The 17,795-nt window shown below is 36.0% G+C and overlaps 1 protein-coding gene across 1 annotated transcript in view; it reads left to right on the forward strand.

The window, feature by feature from the left end:
* Nucleotides 1-17,795, forward strand: part of LOC136879360 (glutamate receptor ionotropic, kainate 2) — a 473,995-nt gene that overhangs the window by 410,700 nt on the left and 45,500 nt on the right. Inside the window, exon 12 of the mRNA XM_068229090.1 lies at nucleotides 9,889-10,146. Coding sequence (XP_068085191.1) covers nucleotides 9,889-10,146 — 258 coding nt within the window. The remainder of the gene's footprint in view (nucleotides 1-9,888; nucleotides 10,147-17,795) is intronic.

Genomic DNA, 17,795 nt, shown 5'->3' on the forward strand with positions numbered 1-17,795 from the left:
TGGTTCACGTTTCACTTTTGAAGGTGGTGACATGTAACTAGTGTCTTGTTCCAACATTTGCTAGCAGCACACACACACAGGGGCCAATGAATGCACTCGTCATAGCCATTTCATAACAACACTGTCAGCGTAGGAGCAGACAACATGGAAAGCAACCGTCAGGGACAGTGCTATACGACGTGGTTCCTATGGAAAGATGGCATGACCACTGCAGAAATTCATCGGTGCTTGGTGGCAGTCTGTGGATAACATGCGCCATCACTGAAAACAGTTTACAATTGGGTGGAAGGTTGGAAAACAGGGTGCACATCGGTGGACAAGGAAACCAATTCTGGAAGGAATGTGACAGTGTCAACACCAGCCAACACTGCCCGGAACGAACAGGCCATCCAAGGAAACAAATGCATCACATTAATGGAAATGGAGGCAGCCACAGGAATTAGCTGAGTCGCAGTGGATCGTGCATGGCCACTTACAGTTGGGGAAGATGTCATCCACGTGGGTGCCCAGACTCTTGTCTGCAGACGAAAAGCAGAGGCGCGTGGACATGTGACGGAAACTTTTGCAACGCCATGATCAAGATCCAACCGACTTCATGGCTAGGCTTGTGACTAGTGATGAGACATGGCTCCATTACCATGAGCCACAAACGAAACAACAATTGATGCATTGGACGCATAGGGGCAGTCAACCGCCAAAGAAATGTCGAACAGTGCCATCAGTTGGCAAGCAACTTGTTCGGGAACATGAAGAAACTTCTGCGTGATCGCTGTTTTGTGGATTTTGCAGAACTGGACACAGTTGTCAAGGCATGGGTACGCTGCACTCCAAAAGTTGGTGGTGGTTTTTTTTTTTTTTTTTACAATTTGCTTTACGTCACACCGACACAGATAGGTCTTATGACGATGATGGGATAGGAAAGGCCTAGGAGTGGGAAGGAAGCAGCCATGGCCCTAATTAAATTACAGGTAAGGTACACTTGCTGGTGTGAAAAAGGGGAACCACGGAAAACCATTTTCAGAGCTGCCAACAGTGGGATTCGAAGCCACTATCTCCCGGATGCAAGCTCACACCTGCACGCCCCTAACCGCATGGCCAACTCACCCAGTAAGAACGGTTTCAGGAAGGTCTGGAGAGTCTGACATATCGATGGCATAAGTACATACAGTTACAAGGAGATTATATTGAGAAGGTGGATGTAACAACTGATGTGTAATGTACTTCATTTGGGTAGAAGAAAATAAAGTGTAAAACAATATAGTACACCCTTCATACAAAAATTATTATTCATGGAGAAATGTTATTGTAAAATTATTTTACTCCAATGGTTATGCAAGTTATGTATGATATAGGTAGAAAGATGAAAAGAATATAAAAACAGTATTATATGACTGTTGCCCCATTAACTCTGATTCCAATTGCCTTCTGTAGGTACTTCAAAGAGTGATGAAAACCTACAACCTGTTTTCCAGTCAATGACTGGGTCAGGGATGAAATGAATGATGCCCCCATCTTTGTGGCGAGGATAGGAATTGTGTGGGCTGCCAAAGCCTGTCACACTTCTCTGGAGCAGTGATTAATGACTGATGGATGAAATGAAATTATAGTGGAGAGTGTTGCTGGAATGAAAGATGACAGTGAAAACCGGAGTACCCGGAGAAATACCTGTCCCACCTCCACTTTGTCCAGCACAAATCTCACATGGAGTGACCGGGATTTGAACCACGGAACGCAGCAGTGAGAGGCCGACGCGCTGCCGTCTGAGGCATGGAAGCTTTACTTCAAAGAGTATAGAGAAATATTGTTTTAACATTGATTCTACTTTTTTCTTTGTACTTGAAACATTATTATTATTATTATTATTATTATTATTATTATTATTATTATTATTATTATTATTATTATTATTATTATTATTATTATTATTATTATTATTATTATTATTATTATTATTATTATTATTATTATTATTATTATTATTATTATTTTCCCATGGCTTGTGGGGTCACAGATGCAAACTGTGTCGCAAATATGGATTTGGCCCTGTTTTATGGCCGGATGCCCTTCCTGGTGCAACCCTATGTGGAGAGGTGTAATCACTATAGCGTGTTTCTGTGGTGGTTGGTAGTGTGGTGTGTTGTCTGAATATGAAGAGGAAAGAGTTGTAACAAATGCAAACAACCTGTCCGCAAACCAGAAGAATTAATCACAAGCAATTAAAATCCACGACCCAGCCGGGAATCGAACCCGGGACTCTCTGAACAGAAGGCCTCAACATTATTTCATTCTGGCAGTTGTGGCTGTTATGTTTAGGTGGCCATGACTGTATCATTTCATATATGAGAAGCTCTGTATTAGTACTATTATAATTCTGTTTTTTCTGAATTGATATAGATCTGATGCTGTTATGAAACTTAAAAGTCATCTTTAAAATATACACTTACTGGTGTCCTGAATTTTATAGCTCTTTTTTTTAATATGAAAATGATGGTGCTGTGAAGGATTAGTGACAGTTGCTATGGTAATTATAAACACGTCATTGATATTCTTTGAAGATTAAAGTTTCCTTATACAGTGATTATTTTAAAATTATAAATTTTATACACTTTATACGTATTTTATCTATACCACGAAGAACTGGCATATTAATCTTTTTGTTATTGTTCTGTATAACATCCAAAATTAAATTTATGTGGAACACATAATAAAAAATAAAAAATATATATTTGTATTGAATAGGAGGCCACAATAATTTTATTCTTGAAAGAGTTTTACTTATGCATAACCTCTCCGGGCAAAGAAAAGGACAGTGAAATGGACAAAGATTGGAAGAAGAAAAATACTTTTAGATGTGCTAACTGGAATGTACAAGGTATTTCACGCAAAGATGACCAGCTGGATGACATTCTCACAAAAAAAAAAAAATACATTTTTATTGCAGCAATTTCAGAAACGAAAAGAAAGCTTCAGGGATCAAAAGAGACAGTAAATTATTTACAGTTTTACAGTGGGGTTGACAGAGATAGTAGAGCACAGGCGGGTGTACTGCTCATGGTACACAAAAGATTAAGATCAACAATTGATAGCTACACTTTTTGGAATGAAAGGATTATCCAATTAAGACTAAAACTATCAAGAGGTTATCTTACAGTTATAGAGGTATATGCTTCAGTGGAGGGCAATTCAAAAGAAAGTGATGGGTTCTGTAATGATCTGCAAAAGATAGTCAATAAAATTAATAAACAAAATATGCTATTATTACTGGGAGACTTCAGTGCCAGAGTTGGCAATGAGAAAATTCAGAATCACATCAGAATCCATGGAAAAATAACTGTAATAACAATGGAACGAAATTAATAGATTTCACTGTCTTCAATCAGTTAAAGATTATGAACACAATGTTTCCACACAAGGACAGCCACAAGTACACGTGGTCTGCACGAAATCAGAAATCAATTACCGGTATAGATTACATAATTTGTAATGGTAAGTTGGCAGATTTAGTCTTGGATACAAGAGTCTATCGAGCCCTTGAATTGGAAACTGATCACTATCTATTAGTAGCACCTATTCATCTGAGGCCTAGATGGTATAAAAGAAACAAACAAACAACACAAGAAATTAAAACTTCTTACAAGGTTAACCTATTAAGAGACCCCAGTATAAAATGGCTGTACCAGACAAGACTTAATAATCTTACACAGATGACATCAGTTAGTGACAACGTGGAAATGGAGTAGTCTAATTTGTGTTCAATTTTAAAGCAGTCTGCTTTTGAGAGTTTGGGAGTTGAGAAAAAATGGCAGAGGTAAAAGGGTTTAAGAATCTGGGATGAAGAAATTGAAAAAGTTATTTCAGAAAAAAGAAATGCTTATAAGAAATTTTTGTCAACTAGCAGTAGTAAGTTAGAAGCTAAAATAGAGTATCACCACAAGAGAGCAATAGCAAAAAGGGAAGTGTGGAAAAAGCACAGAAAGAGTTGGGAAAACTTTGTTTCACACCTGGAGACTGATATAACAAGACCACAACCACAGACCTATAAAATACTCAAGAAACTGAATAATGATATAAAAGAAGACATACACATCATTAATGCAATACCTCTAACAGACTGGCTCATTTATTTTCGGAACCTTTGGAGAGGTTCAAATATTGAGCCATTTCTTCTGCCAACATCTCTTAACAAGTCTTCAGAAACCATCACACTCGAAGAACTGGAGCTAGTAGTCAGAAAACTTTGAAATGGAAAAGCATCTGGAGAAGGCTCAATAAATGCAGAACTATTCAAGTACTCCAGTGACATCTTCAAGCAAAGATTTCTCAAATTCATCAATTTAATTTGGAATGGCAACAGACCACCAGAGAATTGGCAAAAAGCTATATTATTCCTCTTCATAAGAAGGGCAGTGTGAAAGATTGTGGAAATTACAGAGGGATAAGTATACTCAACTCAGGTTACAAAATTTACTCTAATATTGTCAGAGAAAAATTATTCAGGTTTTATGAAAATGTGATTGGAAATGAACAACATGGGTTTTGAAAGGGACACTCATGTGCTGATGCTTACTTTACTTGAAAATCTTAGTCAAAAAACGCAGGGAATTTAACTTGGAAACTCTCATAGCATTTGTTGATTTTAAGAAAGCCTTTGACCTAGTTCAACAGGAAAAGACTTCTTAATATCTTAGCAGAAGATAATGTCCCACAACAGTTAATAGATAACATATACAACATGTACAGTGACAACCTTATTGCAATAAAGTTAGCTAATCATCAGAATGAATGGGAACCGATCAGCAGAGGTGTGAGACAAGGTTGTGGTTGTGGACTTTCTCCTTTGTTGTCCATAATCTTTATGAACAACATAATACAGAAATGGAGGCATGAAAGGCATGGATCAATCCCAGTCAGCAGATATCTCACACATCTAGATGCCATACTCTTTGCTGATGACGTTGCATTGGTAGCATCATCAGAAGATGATCTTCAGTGGTCGGTATTTAATCTCCAAAAAGTCTCTTCAAAATTCGACATGACCATTTCACCACAAAAGAGCAAAATAATTGCCTTTAAGGGGAAGGACCCCAGTAAAATTTGTTTAGAAAATAAAATTTTTGAAAGAGTCAACGAATTCAACTATCTGGGATACAATTCATCTTACCAAGGGGAAATTGATATCTCTGCAAAAATAGCCAAATTTACCAGAACAACAGGAATCATAAATCATATCAGGAAGCCATCTCTTGTCGAAAAACACACTCACTTACGTCTTTATAACACTTTAGCCAGACCAACACTTTGTTACGGCAGTGAGGCATGGACAATAAGAACTCAAGACATTTCCAGAATTACAGCATGTGAAATAACGTTCATGTGCAGAACAGCAGGCTATACGAAATAGGATCATATAAGAATTGAATATGTGCTTAAGGGACTGAATGTGAAACCAGTAATCAATTACATCTATGATTACCAAGAAAACTGGAAACGTCATGTTCAAAGGATGGAATCTGGAAGACTACCAAAGGAGATCCTACGCTATCAACCAAGAGGACAGAGATCTATAGGACGTCCAATGAAGCTATGGAAAGAAAATGCAAGACCGTAACGGGCCACATGGCCCAATACTTGGAATGATGATGATGATGATGATGATGATGACGACGACGACAGAACCTCTCCTGACCAAATGGCAACCTCACCTCCCCGAGATGAACAAACCTGTTCCTGCAGACGAGGCCTTGTCGACTGAGTCACGGCGGTATAACCGTTACATCAATTACGGAGAAAATGCTGTAATTACAGCTAGTCCATTAGCTGAGAGGTGGCAGCCCCACCAATGGTCTTACTTCCTTCAGGCTAGCAACCCGTTGGAAGGACATTTGATTGCTTTCAAGTCTTGCAAAAAGAAAATGCAAGACCATAACGGGACACATGGCCCAATACTTGGAAGGAAGATGTTGATGATGATGTATGATGTTGACAGAAAAATTGAAGGTGTGAGGTATGGTTCAGAAAAAATAGAACAGTGTTCTGTGGGTAATTGTGTTAGACCTGATTTTAATTCTGTCTTTCAACAGTAGCGGCGATTGGGAGTTAGAAGTAGGTGGGCAAAAATGTACAGACAACGGAAAGTATCCACATTTGTGGGATATAGTTGGGGGAGGATGGGAGGGGGTCGTATATACAGTACATCAAAATAGAATAAAAAGCTACAAAATGGTACCGTAAATTTTTTATGCTCTGAGCGAATTTTGACAGAGAGGTAAATGTTGACTATTTACCAACTTAAATGCAGTAATAACAGTTTTTTGTGATTCTGATTCAATACTATACAATAAAACTTTCACCAAAGGAAGAATATTACACATGTATTACAATTAAATAGAAGTATGTTGTGATTATACAATTTAAAATTATTTAGTATTTTACTACACACTAAGAAACTAACAGACACTAAAGAAACTGCCAGACTAACGAATGCACGTGTCAAGTGGGTGAATCATACCTCAGTGTTCATAACAATATATCCCTGCTACTGTGCGTGCGTGCGTGGGGTTTTTTTTTTTTTTCCTGCTAACAATTTTGTTAATAATTAAAGAAAATAAAGGATATAATTATCTGATAAGACAACAGGGCTTGTACAAATTGCCTTTTTTTTTTAATAATTCCTAGTTTCAGCCTGCTACAATAGAATAAAAATGTAATGTTTTCTCCACAAAGTGGGGGGGAGCAACCACCACCACCTCGCCCCCCCCCCCCCCCCCCAATTGCCGCTACTGTCTTTCAAGCAGTTTTACCATAATAGGCAAGCATTAGTCCCCACTATTCTTGTACAGCTCCAAGAGTTTGCTGTATATTTATTTTTAGATTTCTGGCAACATTCTCAGAACACACACAAAGTAAACCATTTTCGACTGCAACTGTTTCAGTATTCTGCACACACTTCATTATCCAAGTTCCAGTTGATGTGACATTTCACTCACAGTTACACATTTAATTGTCCATAACAGTTCTGTTAATGCACTGCACATTGTCAGGTGTTTTGCTACTGCAAGTAGAATCTTGAAGTGTCTATTGTTCCTGAAAATCTTTGTACCCAGTGACTTTACTGTACTATGATTGATGACTTCATTTCCATACAATTGTTTCATTCATTACCTTGTGAATGTTTTCCACAGTCTCATTACCACAACTCTGAAACTCAACAACTGCAAATTGCTTTTGGTGGACAACTTGAATTAGTGCTATGATTGCATCACTCATGGGAACTGGTTGAATTAAATTCTAATAGAAGCAGTAACGGTGTTTCTATGTACTCTATAAATTGTAATGGGATAGAAAAAGAATTGTCTATGTAAAAGAATGTGATGCATTAGTTTTGGAATAACCTTTGAATCACAACCACCATAAATTTAGAGGATTTGATCTAAATTATGGGACACCTAGATGAACAGACGAGTACTGGTACATGAAAGAATCCTCTTGTATCTATATCAAAATAAATTAGCAAAATTACATTATTTGCAGGTAGGCCTACTGCATATTACATATGGTACCTATTCTAAAAGAATTATTTTCTTTATTGGTGCCAAATTTGAAGTTTTGTTGTTAAATGTGAATGTTTTGAAGCAGGACTTTGAGGATTGTGACTCATACTTAGAAAGATATTAACAAGGGATCATTTGAAATCCAACTTGTTGGAATGCAGTGATTTTCTCATAAAAATAAATAATATCATACATGCATATTTTGTGTTAGTTGTAAGAAATATACATTAAGGTTATGTGTTGGTAACTCAGGTGTATTACTCCTTGAAGAAATTGAGTCGATTTGTCTACCATGTTTTTTATTCTTTGAACTGCTAGCTGTGTGTGATTTGTAGTTGTGGGCAACAGTTCGCAGTAAAAGATGTGTGTAATGAAGTTGGTGTTTTTGTCATAAAATTTGTTTGCCTGAACTGGTGTTATGAGCTAAAAATGAAGAGATATCAACAAACTCAACAAAATGTACATTGTAACTTCCGCACAGTGAATGTACAGTAGAAGTAGGCCTACTATATGTTACATCATCATGGAACTAAAATTTAAAGTCAAAACTTTCATCAATATTATGAGTGTTGCATCTTTAACTTCATTTCTGAATTCTTGAATCTTATGAATCAAGGGATTCTCAATAAAACTAATAGATATACAGGAAAGATAGGTAAGAACAGTTCAGTCTAAGTGGAGAGAATGGATGCAAACAGTAACTGTTCTTCTTATCTTCTTCACAACAGAAGTAGTTGATTACTTTGGAATATGCTTTTTAGTTTCTTCTTTGAATGTGCTGGTGAACAATTTAAATGTCTAGTGTACTGTAGATAAGAAGAGAACTTTCTTATATTACAAAAGATATCTACATTGCCAAAAACATCTGCAACAAGAAATGTATCTCCTGGAATGTCAAAATAAGCCACTACAACACTGTGGTCAAGGAAAATGCCTATATGCCAGCAAATTCCTTTCAGTGAACTGCAGGCTAGAGAAACTGGAGGTCCTAGAAAAGAGAATCCGTAGAAAAATCATGGGCAAAGTCCAGACTGAAGATTGCTGCAAATTCAGAGTAACAAAGAACTCTATCAGAAAATGGAGAAGAATGTCAGAGACTATGAGGAAAAGGAGGCTGACATGTCTTGGACACCTGTATAGAATGAACAAAAAAAAAGACTAACAAAATAGGTATTTAAAAACTTTTGTAAAAAATAGGCCTTGAAATGTCCAACATCCCAAGGGTCTGAATAAAAGAAAATTTAGAAGGGTTTCAAGTTGAAAGAAGAACTACAAAGACTGAAAGAGCATGATAGAAGATAAAAGGCAGCAGAACAGCTAAATAAATGAAGGCATATGGGAGGCAGAGGAAACCCCAGACAAAGGAAACAAAATGAAGTTGTAGCATGATCATAAATGGTCAGTTTGAACATTTTAAATAAAGGGAGCACGTACAAGATAATGAAAAACACCATCCAATAATCATAGGCCATGATACAGGATACCAGGAGATTTAAAATGAGGATAAGAACTCACAATTTTCATCCAGATTAAAATGGGACAAGTAAAATTGTTTGTAATGAGGATTGTTGCTCTGATGTCCCTTGAAATGCCTAAAATGGAGCCCCACAGCATTATAAATCACAGCTATGTTATGAAACAACTATTTCGGTGCCTATGGGTCATGAAATGTCAAGATCCATAACAAAACAGAGGCTAAATTTTTGCATGAATTCAATACATCCTCCACACCTAATGTTACTCAAAAGTAAAAATGGAACTAGACCAAAAAGTATATCTCATCTGATAAACAACGGCTGTAAAATTAGATTATATCACTTTCCCCTGTTGGATTTGGATGAATATTGAGAGAAGGAGTTTGTTATCTTCATATTAATTGTTCTGACCCCCTTATCACAGTTTATAAAACTTTAAAATCTAATTAGATTCCTATTACTGTTATGGATGCTAATAGTAAAAGCAGAAACTACTATACAGCATTAAAATGTTTTTCAATGAATTATATGTGGTTGACTGCATCAGGTTTGTAAAATTACATTTTAAATAAAATGTAAATACAATAGATATCAATAATATTGTACTACAAAATAATGAAACTTAACACATTTGTTAACATGAAAATTTGTAATTAAGGACAAGGAGCAAACAACTTAATTGTTTATTACCAGTTTAGGCCCACTTGACTAGAAAATTTATTTTGACAAAAATCATTGTTTCTATATCTTATTTGCTTCTTTATCAATTTTTGTTTTCAGTTCCTGTCTCTGTATATGTGTCGTTCTAGATGTTGTGTTCTAGAACTCCTGTCCATCATTAACAGACAAGAGATTGCTTGCAGGTTCCCACCAGTCAGCCGACCCGGCTGTTCTCCTTCATGAACCCTCTGGCCTTCGAGATCTGGATCTACGTCCTGGCAGCCTACTTGCTTGTTAGCTTCACCCTGTTTGTGATGGCGCGCTTCTCACCCTACGAATGGAACAATCCCCACCCCTGCCTAGCCGAGTCTGATGTAGTTGAGAATCAGTTCTCTGTGTCAAACAGCTTCTGGTTCATCACAGGCACATTTCTAAGGCAGGGATCAGGACTAAATCCCAAGGTAGTCTTTGAGAGAATACATGAGAACACAAGAAAGAAATCATTTATTTGTCATCTTCTGTTGTAACAAAAAAGAGCACATTTAAGAAACGGATATATCCTTCATTTTGAACACTTTTATTTTTTTCATGACAGATTCAATTCACTGACCAGCTTTGATGGTTTTCTGGGATATTAGGCTGTGTAGACATCATAAAAGTGTCGATGTTTCACCATTACTTGCTGACAGACAACAGAAAATTAAATATGCTGGGACACACTTAGTACCACCATTTTGAGAAAGAGTAAAGTCAGTGGTGATGACACCACCTGTTACGACCTAACCTTCAGATGCTATAAAACTGCAGGCATACACCAGCCTGTATAATTTTATCTTGACAAGGGCTACTATAGTGCAGCAGAAACTTTAGCACTTTTAAAATGTCTACATGGCCTAGTAGCCAGTAAAACCATTGTGTGTGGAAGGTGCCAACCAGGAAAGCTGTCTTTAAAGAGCTGTATACATTGCCCACATGTATCTGATTAAATTGATATAGGTTCAAGAAGTACAGATATTCAAAATGATACAGTGGGAGTTAACTAATACAATACTGATAAAATATAAACAAAAAACAAGACTTAAATTGAAACAAACCAAATTATACCTAACTAATGACAAATGTAGTTACAAGTCTTTAGTTAGCAGTTAAAAAACAAGAAACAAATATCTAAAATTATGTAAGAATGAAACAAGAATTTTCTTAAAGTTCCCATTTATTAATATTGAAAGATATTTCATTTCAAAATACAGTTCATTTCATACTTTAGACAAATGATTCTTCAGACTCATTGTACCATCAGATTGGCTGAAAGCAGTTTTTGTGCTGACAAAATTAATATTTTGTTTGTAAGAAGAGAAGACCAATTCCTTCTGTGATTTCCTTTCCTTTTCTGTTAAATGAGTAATGTTATTCAACAGCAAATTTATGATTGGTGGTACAGTATATGCAACTGGTTTAGAAACCATATGTATTGATGTCTGATATTCAGAAAGAAAAAAGCAAGTTTTGAGGATACAAAATAAAAATACTGCAATTATCAAGTGAGAAGGAATTTTCTGTTATTTTAATCTTTGCTTTTTCTCTTTCAATCTTAAACCTCCGGATATCTTGCGTGTTGCTTCTGATGAAAATTGAATCAAATTAAATCAACTTTATTAGTTTGCAACTGATGCCATTTCTTTGGTAGCAAATAATACAAAAATAGTGTAAAGTGTAAGGAAACAGAGTTAAAATTCACAACCACAAACTTGACACTAGACAGGGGTCAACCAAGACAGTCAAACTTTCAGGACACATCATCACTCATAGAAGAAGATGTTATATGGACATGGATCCAGAAACATTTTATTTCCATGTTAGAACTCATTTTTTTACAACTCTACATAGTGCATAAATCATGGGAAGCACACAGGAATAAAACATACCAGCATACCATATGGAACTCTTTCTTATATGAGACAAAAACTTTCCAGTCTGTCAAACACAACAATTTCAATATAAATTATAACACTATAAACATACCTTTAAAAATTACACACTATTATACAAAGATTGGCATGTTTCATACTACAAGAACATCTTCAGATTCTATCAAATCACTTAAAACAAGCGTATATATGTATAGTGTTTACATTGCATAAACTTGTTAATAGTAGAGAATTAAGTGATAATATGAACAAGTATTGACAAATAATGCATTTACAAGAATTAACATGATGAAAAAACTTCTGTACTTATCTAGACTAAGCCTCCTTGGCTCAGGCAGCAGAACATCAGCCTCTCACCGCTGCATTCTGTGGTTCAAATCCCATTCACTCCATGTGAAATTTGTGCTGGATAAAGCGGAGGCGGGACAGGTTTTTCTCCGGGTACTCCAGTTTTCCCTGTCATCTTTCAGTCCAGCAACACTCTCCAATATCATTTCATCTGTCAGTCATTAATCATTGCCGCAGAGGAGTGCGACAGGCTTTGGCAGCCGGTACAATTCCTATCCTCGCCACTAGATGGGGGCTTCATTAATTCCATTCCTGACCTGGTCAAATGACTGGAAAAAGGCTGTGGATTTTCGTTTTCACTTATCTAGACTGCCGATGCTACGTCCGTTATTGTCACCAGGACTGTCCTGAAATAGTGCTTCGTGAAAACGGACTTAGCATCGGTCAAGATAAGAACAGAAGTTTATTCATTATGTTCATTCTTGTAAATTAATTATTTGTCAATACTTGTTCATATTATCACTTAACTCTCTACTATTGACAAGTTTATGCAACATAAACAATACGTACATATATACGTTTGTTTTAAGTGATTTGATAGAATCTGAGGATGTTTTTGTAGAACGAAACATGTCATTCTTTGTATAATAGTGTGTATTTTTTAAAGGTATGTTTATAGTGTTATATGCCGGGCTGAGTGGCTCAGGTTGGCAGGTTCAATCCTGGCTCAGTCCAGTGGTATTTGAAGGTGCTCAAATATTGTCGGTAGATTTACTGGCATGTAAAAGAACTCCTGTGGGACTAAATTCTGGCACTGCAGAGTCTCCGAAAACTGTAAAAGCAGTTAGTGGAACATAAAGCCAATAACATTATTATAGTGTTATAATTTATATTGAAATTGTTGTGTTTGACAAACTGGAAAGTTTTTTGTCTCATTTGACTAAGTCGACACTGGAAAGTACGGCTTCCTTCTTAACAAACTCTTTCTTATATGAAATGTCCTCTGTTAGCCTTGATACATGCATCAATACGCCATTGCATTGAATCCCAGATGCGCAGATGCAGCAGTCTTACGAACTGTGTTAATGACTACCAGATGAATTAATGCTCCTAAAGAGAATATGACAGTATTTCAAGGAAGCTCTCATTAGAAAGTAATAGATTACACCTGTATCATCAGGGCAGATGTCCAAGGTTCCCACTGGTCGTTGTGTCCCACAGGCAGGACACAAAAAACAGACAGAAAATACAATGTCAGTGCTATTAAAAGGATGGATCTTTCATATATCCACCACAATAAAATGGAAGACAGGAAAATTCCACTTACGGCAAGGATGAGAAAAGTAATACTGAACTTGGTAACATATGCATTAAAGAAATTTGAACAGCAGCAAAAAAGGTATGTCTGTATAAGAAATGCTACGTGACACTCAGAACTGAATTACAGAGATTTAAGAAAAGGTTTGTATTCCTCCCAAAGAAAACTATTCCAATTTTTTATTCCTCATTCAGTACGAAAATATTTTTTCTTAAATTCTTTTAATACAGTGCAGGTTTATTTTGTAGTTACTGGGCGAGTTGGCCATGCAGTTAGGAGCGCGCAGTTGTGAGCTTGCATCCGGGAGATAGTGGGTTCAAATCCCACAGTTGGCAGCCCTTTCATAAGAACTTATATAAGATACTAGCAAGATACCCGTGCTTCGCTACGGTATCATACTGAAATTTATAATTGAATGCTTATTGTTTTATATATAATCCGCCGAAATTCGCGATCTGAATCTTTTCCAGAGAGAATCCGCCAAATTTCGCGATCTGACTCGTTTTCTAATAGATTACGGCAAGTTTCTTCCCATTTTTCAATCTTTCTTTCCAGCAATCGATTTCGAACTTCCTGATATTCCATCCGGTCACTTGGGCCCCTAAATCTGTACCATCATTTCCTATAAGCACTTTAATATGGTTCAAATCCTTCAGGAGATCCGGCGTTTAGTCCTCTTGGGTGCCTTGGCGGTACTGAACCCGCGGCCGGATTGCATTCTCAGTCATTATCCGCCCAGGACCCGTTTCCAGCGCGGTCCGCACATTTGACGACGGTCCAGAACATTATTATTATTATTATTATTATTATTATTATTATTATTATTATTATTATTATTATTATTATTATTGATGTTCTGGACTCCACTGCAAGATGCAAGACCGCTACTTAACGGTAAATTACATCTGCTGCCATTGTCATTGTTGACAATGTGACCAGCACCATTGTCGCGCGTAGGCAAGTGTGCGGTATTTCTGGCGATACGAATGACATACTTCCGTACATTATTGACCTTATTATAGAGGTGAACAATTTGACGGTCAATCTCATTCCTATAGTTTATTTCAAATGTGTTTAAATTCTTATTTATATGCCAGGAGAATCAACTGTAATCTAAGAACGTTCTCCGAAGGAAAATATGGCTGTTGAAAACGAACCCCAGGAAAGATTAAAAATGATCGGTTTATGGAATGGAATGAATAAAGCCCCATCTAGCGGCGACAATAGGAATTATGCCGGCTGCCGAAGTACTCCTCTGGGACAATGATCGATGAATGACAAATGAAATGAAATATTGGACGGTGTTGCTGGAATGAGTGATGACAGGGAAAACCGGAGTATCCGGAGAAAACCCTGTCCCGCCTCCGTTTGTCCAGCACGAATGTCACATGGAGTGACCGGGATTTGAACCAAGCAACCCAGCTGTGAGAGGCCGGCACGCTGCCGCCTGGGCAACGGAGGCTCCTTATAAGTACATTATGAACAGTAAAATCAATTGGTCTCACCTCCTTTTACACCACACCGCCGTTAAGTTTATTTACACCCCCCCCCCCCCCAAAAAAAAATTAAAAGAAGGTGTGTTTCTTTATGTTTATAGAAGATTCCAAACACCAATGTTCACGTCTATTACCTTCAGTTTTGAGATATAAGTATCCCCATCAAAAAAAATCACCTTTTTCACTTCCTTTCACACTCCTCCCCCCTAAGTGAATTTACCGGCAAAAGATACGTGTTTCTTTAGTAGTAAAGGATCTTCTAAATACCAATTATCACGACTCTAACTTCTTCGGTTTTTGATTTATATGTCCTCATGAAAAGAATTGAACTCCTTTTCACTCCCGCCCCCCAAGATGGTTCCCCCCCAAAACGCGTTTTTCTTTGTTTTTAAAGGAGATCCAAATATCAATTTTCACGTCTGTAACAGCTTTAGTTTTTATTAGATGTATGTATTCTCATACAATTAAGTTAATTAATTTTTCAATTCTTTCACCCACTCCCCTCACTGGATTTTCAGAGAATACGTCTTTCTTTACTCTTAAAGCAGATTCCAAATATCAAATTTCACGTCTGTGACATCTTCATTTTTGAGATATCAGTAGCCTAATTAAGAGAATTCAACATCATTTACAGTCACTTTTACCGCCCCCCCTTCCACCCAAGTGGTATTTCCGAAAACTAAAATTATACGTTTCTTTATTTTTAATAGAGATAAAAAATACCATTTTTCACTTCTGTAACTTGTTAAGTTTTTTGAGATATACTGTAGAAATTCTCATTTTGAAATTTCACCCCTTTTTAGTTCCCCTTAAGTGGAGTTTCCAAAAACAAATCACCAATATTCCTTTACATTTACAGGAGATTCCGAACACCCACTTTTTACGTCTGTAATATTTTACGTTTCTCAGATATTCTGTAGATATAGCGTTTCAAAAAATTCACCCCACGTTGTCACTACTGTTTAATCGCCATTAATTGGATTTTACAAAAACAAAAAATACGTCCTTCTTTATTTTTAAAGGAGATCCCATATACAAATTTTCAGTTCTGTAATATCTTCAGTTTCTGAAATATATGTATCCTCATTAAAGGCATTCAACCCATTATTCACCCTTTTACACCCCTCCTATTGGCATTTACAGAAAACAAAAAAATACGTGTTCTTTTATTCTTAAAGGAGATTCTAAATACCAATTTTTACATCTGTAAACTTTTAAAGTTTTAAGATGTAGTCACACTCATTTTAAAAATTCACCCCCCTTTTCACGCCCCATTATTTGGATTTTCCAAAAATGAAAAAAATACTTATTTCTTTATTTTTAAAGTAGATCCCAAATACCAATTTTCAGGTCTGTAATGTCTTCAGGTTCTGAAATATAATTAGCCTCATTAAAGGCATTCAACCCCTTTCTAAGCCTTTTCCACCCTTCCTATTGGATTTTTTCAAAAAACAAAAAATACGTGTTTCCTTATTTCTAAAGGAGATTCTAAATACCAATTTTAACATCTATAAACTTTTAAAGTTTTGAGATATAGATACACTCATTTTTAAAAATCACCCCCTTTTCACCCCCATTAATTGGATTTTCCAAAAACAAAAAATACGTGTTTCTTTATTTTTAAAGGAGATCCCAAACACCAATTTTCAGGTCTGTAATATCTTCAGGTTCTGAAATATAAGTAGCTTCTTTAAAGACATTCAACCCATTTTTCACCCTTTTCCACCCTTCCTATTGGAATTTTCCGAAAACAAAAAATATGTGTTTCTTTATTTTTAAAGGAGATTCTAAAAAACAATTTCTAACTTTAAAAGTTTTGAGATATCGATACACTCAGTTTAAATATTTCATCCCCCTTTTCACCCCCCATTATTTGGATTTTCCCAAAACGAAAAAATACCTGTTTCTTTATTTTTAAAGTAGATCCCAAATACCAATTTTCAGGTCTGTAATGTATTCAGTTTCTAGGATATAAGTATTCTCTTTAAAGGCTTTCAACCCATTTTTCACCCCTTTTCACCCCTCCTATTGGGATTTTCCGAAAACAAAAAATGCGTGTTCCTTTATTTTGAATGAAGATTCTAAATACCAATTTTTACATCTCTAAACTTTAAAACTTTTGAGATATAGATGCACTCATTTTAAAAATTCACCCACCTGTTCACCCTCGCATTAATTGGATTTTCCAAAAACAAAAAAATACGCGTTACTTTATTTTTGAAAGCGATCAAAAGTACCAATTTTGAGGTCTGTAATATCTTCAGTTTCTGAGATATAAGTATTCTCTTTAAAGGCATTCAACCCATTTTTCACCCCTTTTCACCCCTCCTATTGGGATTTTCCGAAAACAAAAATACGTGTTCCTTTACTTTTAATGAAGATTCTAAATACCAATGTTTACATCTCTAAACTTTAAAACTTTTGAGATATAGATGCAGTCATTTTAAAAATTCACCCCCCTTTCACCCTCGCATTAATTGGATTTTCCAAAAACAAAAAAATATGTGTTTCTTTATTTTTGACAGCGATCGAAAGTACCAATTTTGAGGTCTGTAATATCTTCAGTTTCTGAGATATAAGTAGCGGTATCCTGATTAAAGGCATTCAATCCCTTTTTCACCCTTTTTCACCCCTCCTATTGGGATTGTCTGAAAACAAAAAAATACGTGTTCTTTTATTCTTAAAGGAGATTCTAAATACCAATTTTTACATCTGTAAACTTTTAAAGTTTTAAGATGTAGACACACTCATTCTAAAGCATTCACCCCCCTTTTCACCCCCCAATATTTGGATTTTCCAAAAACGAAAAAATACGTGTTTCTTTACTTTTAAAGTAGATCACAAATACCAATTTTCAGGTCTGTAATATCTTCAGGTTCTGAAATATAAGTAGCCTCGTTAAAGGCATTCAACCCATTATTCACCCTTTTACACCCTTCCTATTGGGATTTTCCGAAAACAAAAGAATACGTGTTTCTTTATTTTTAAAGGAGATTCTAAATACCAATTTTACATCTATAAACTTTAAAAGTTTTGAGATATAGATACACTAATTTTAAAAAATCACCCCCTTTTCAACC

Source organism: Anabrus simplex, chromosome 8 (assembly GCF_040414725.1).
Source record: "Anabrus simplex isolate iqAnaSimp1 chromosome 8, ASM4041472v1, whole genome shotgun sequence".
NCBI classification, from domain to species: Eukaryota; Metazoa; Arthropoda; class Insecta; order Orthoptera; family Tettigoniidae; genus Anabrus; species Anabrus simplex.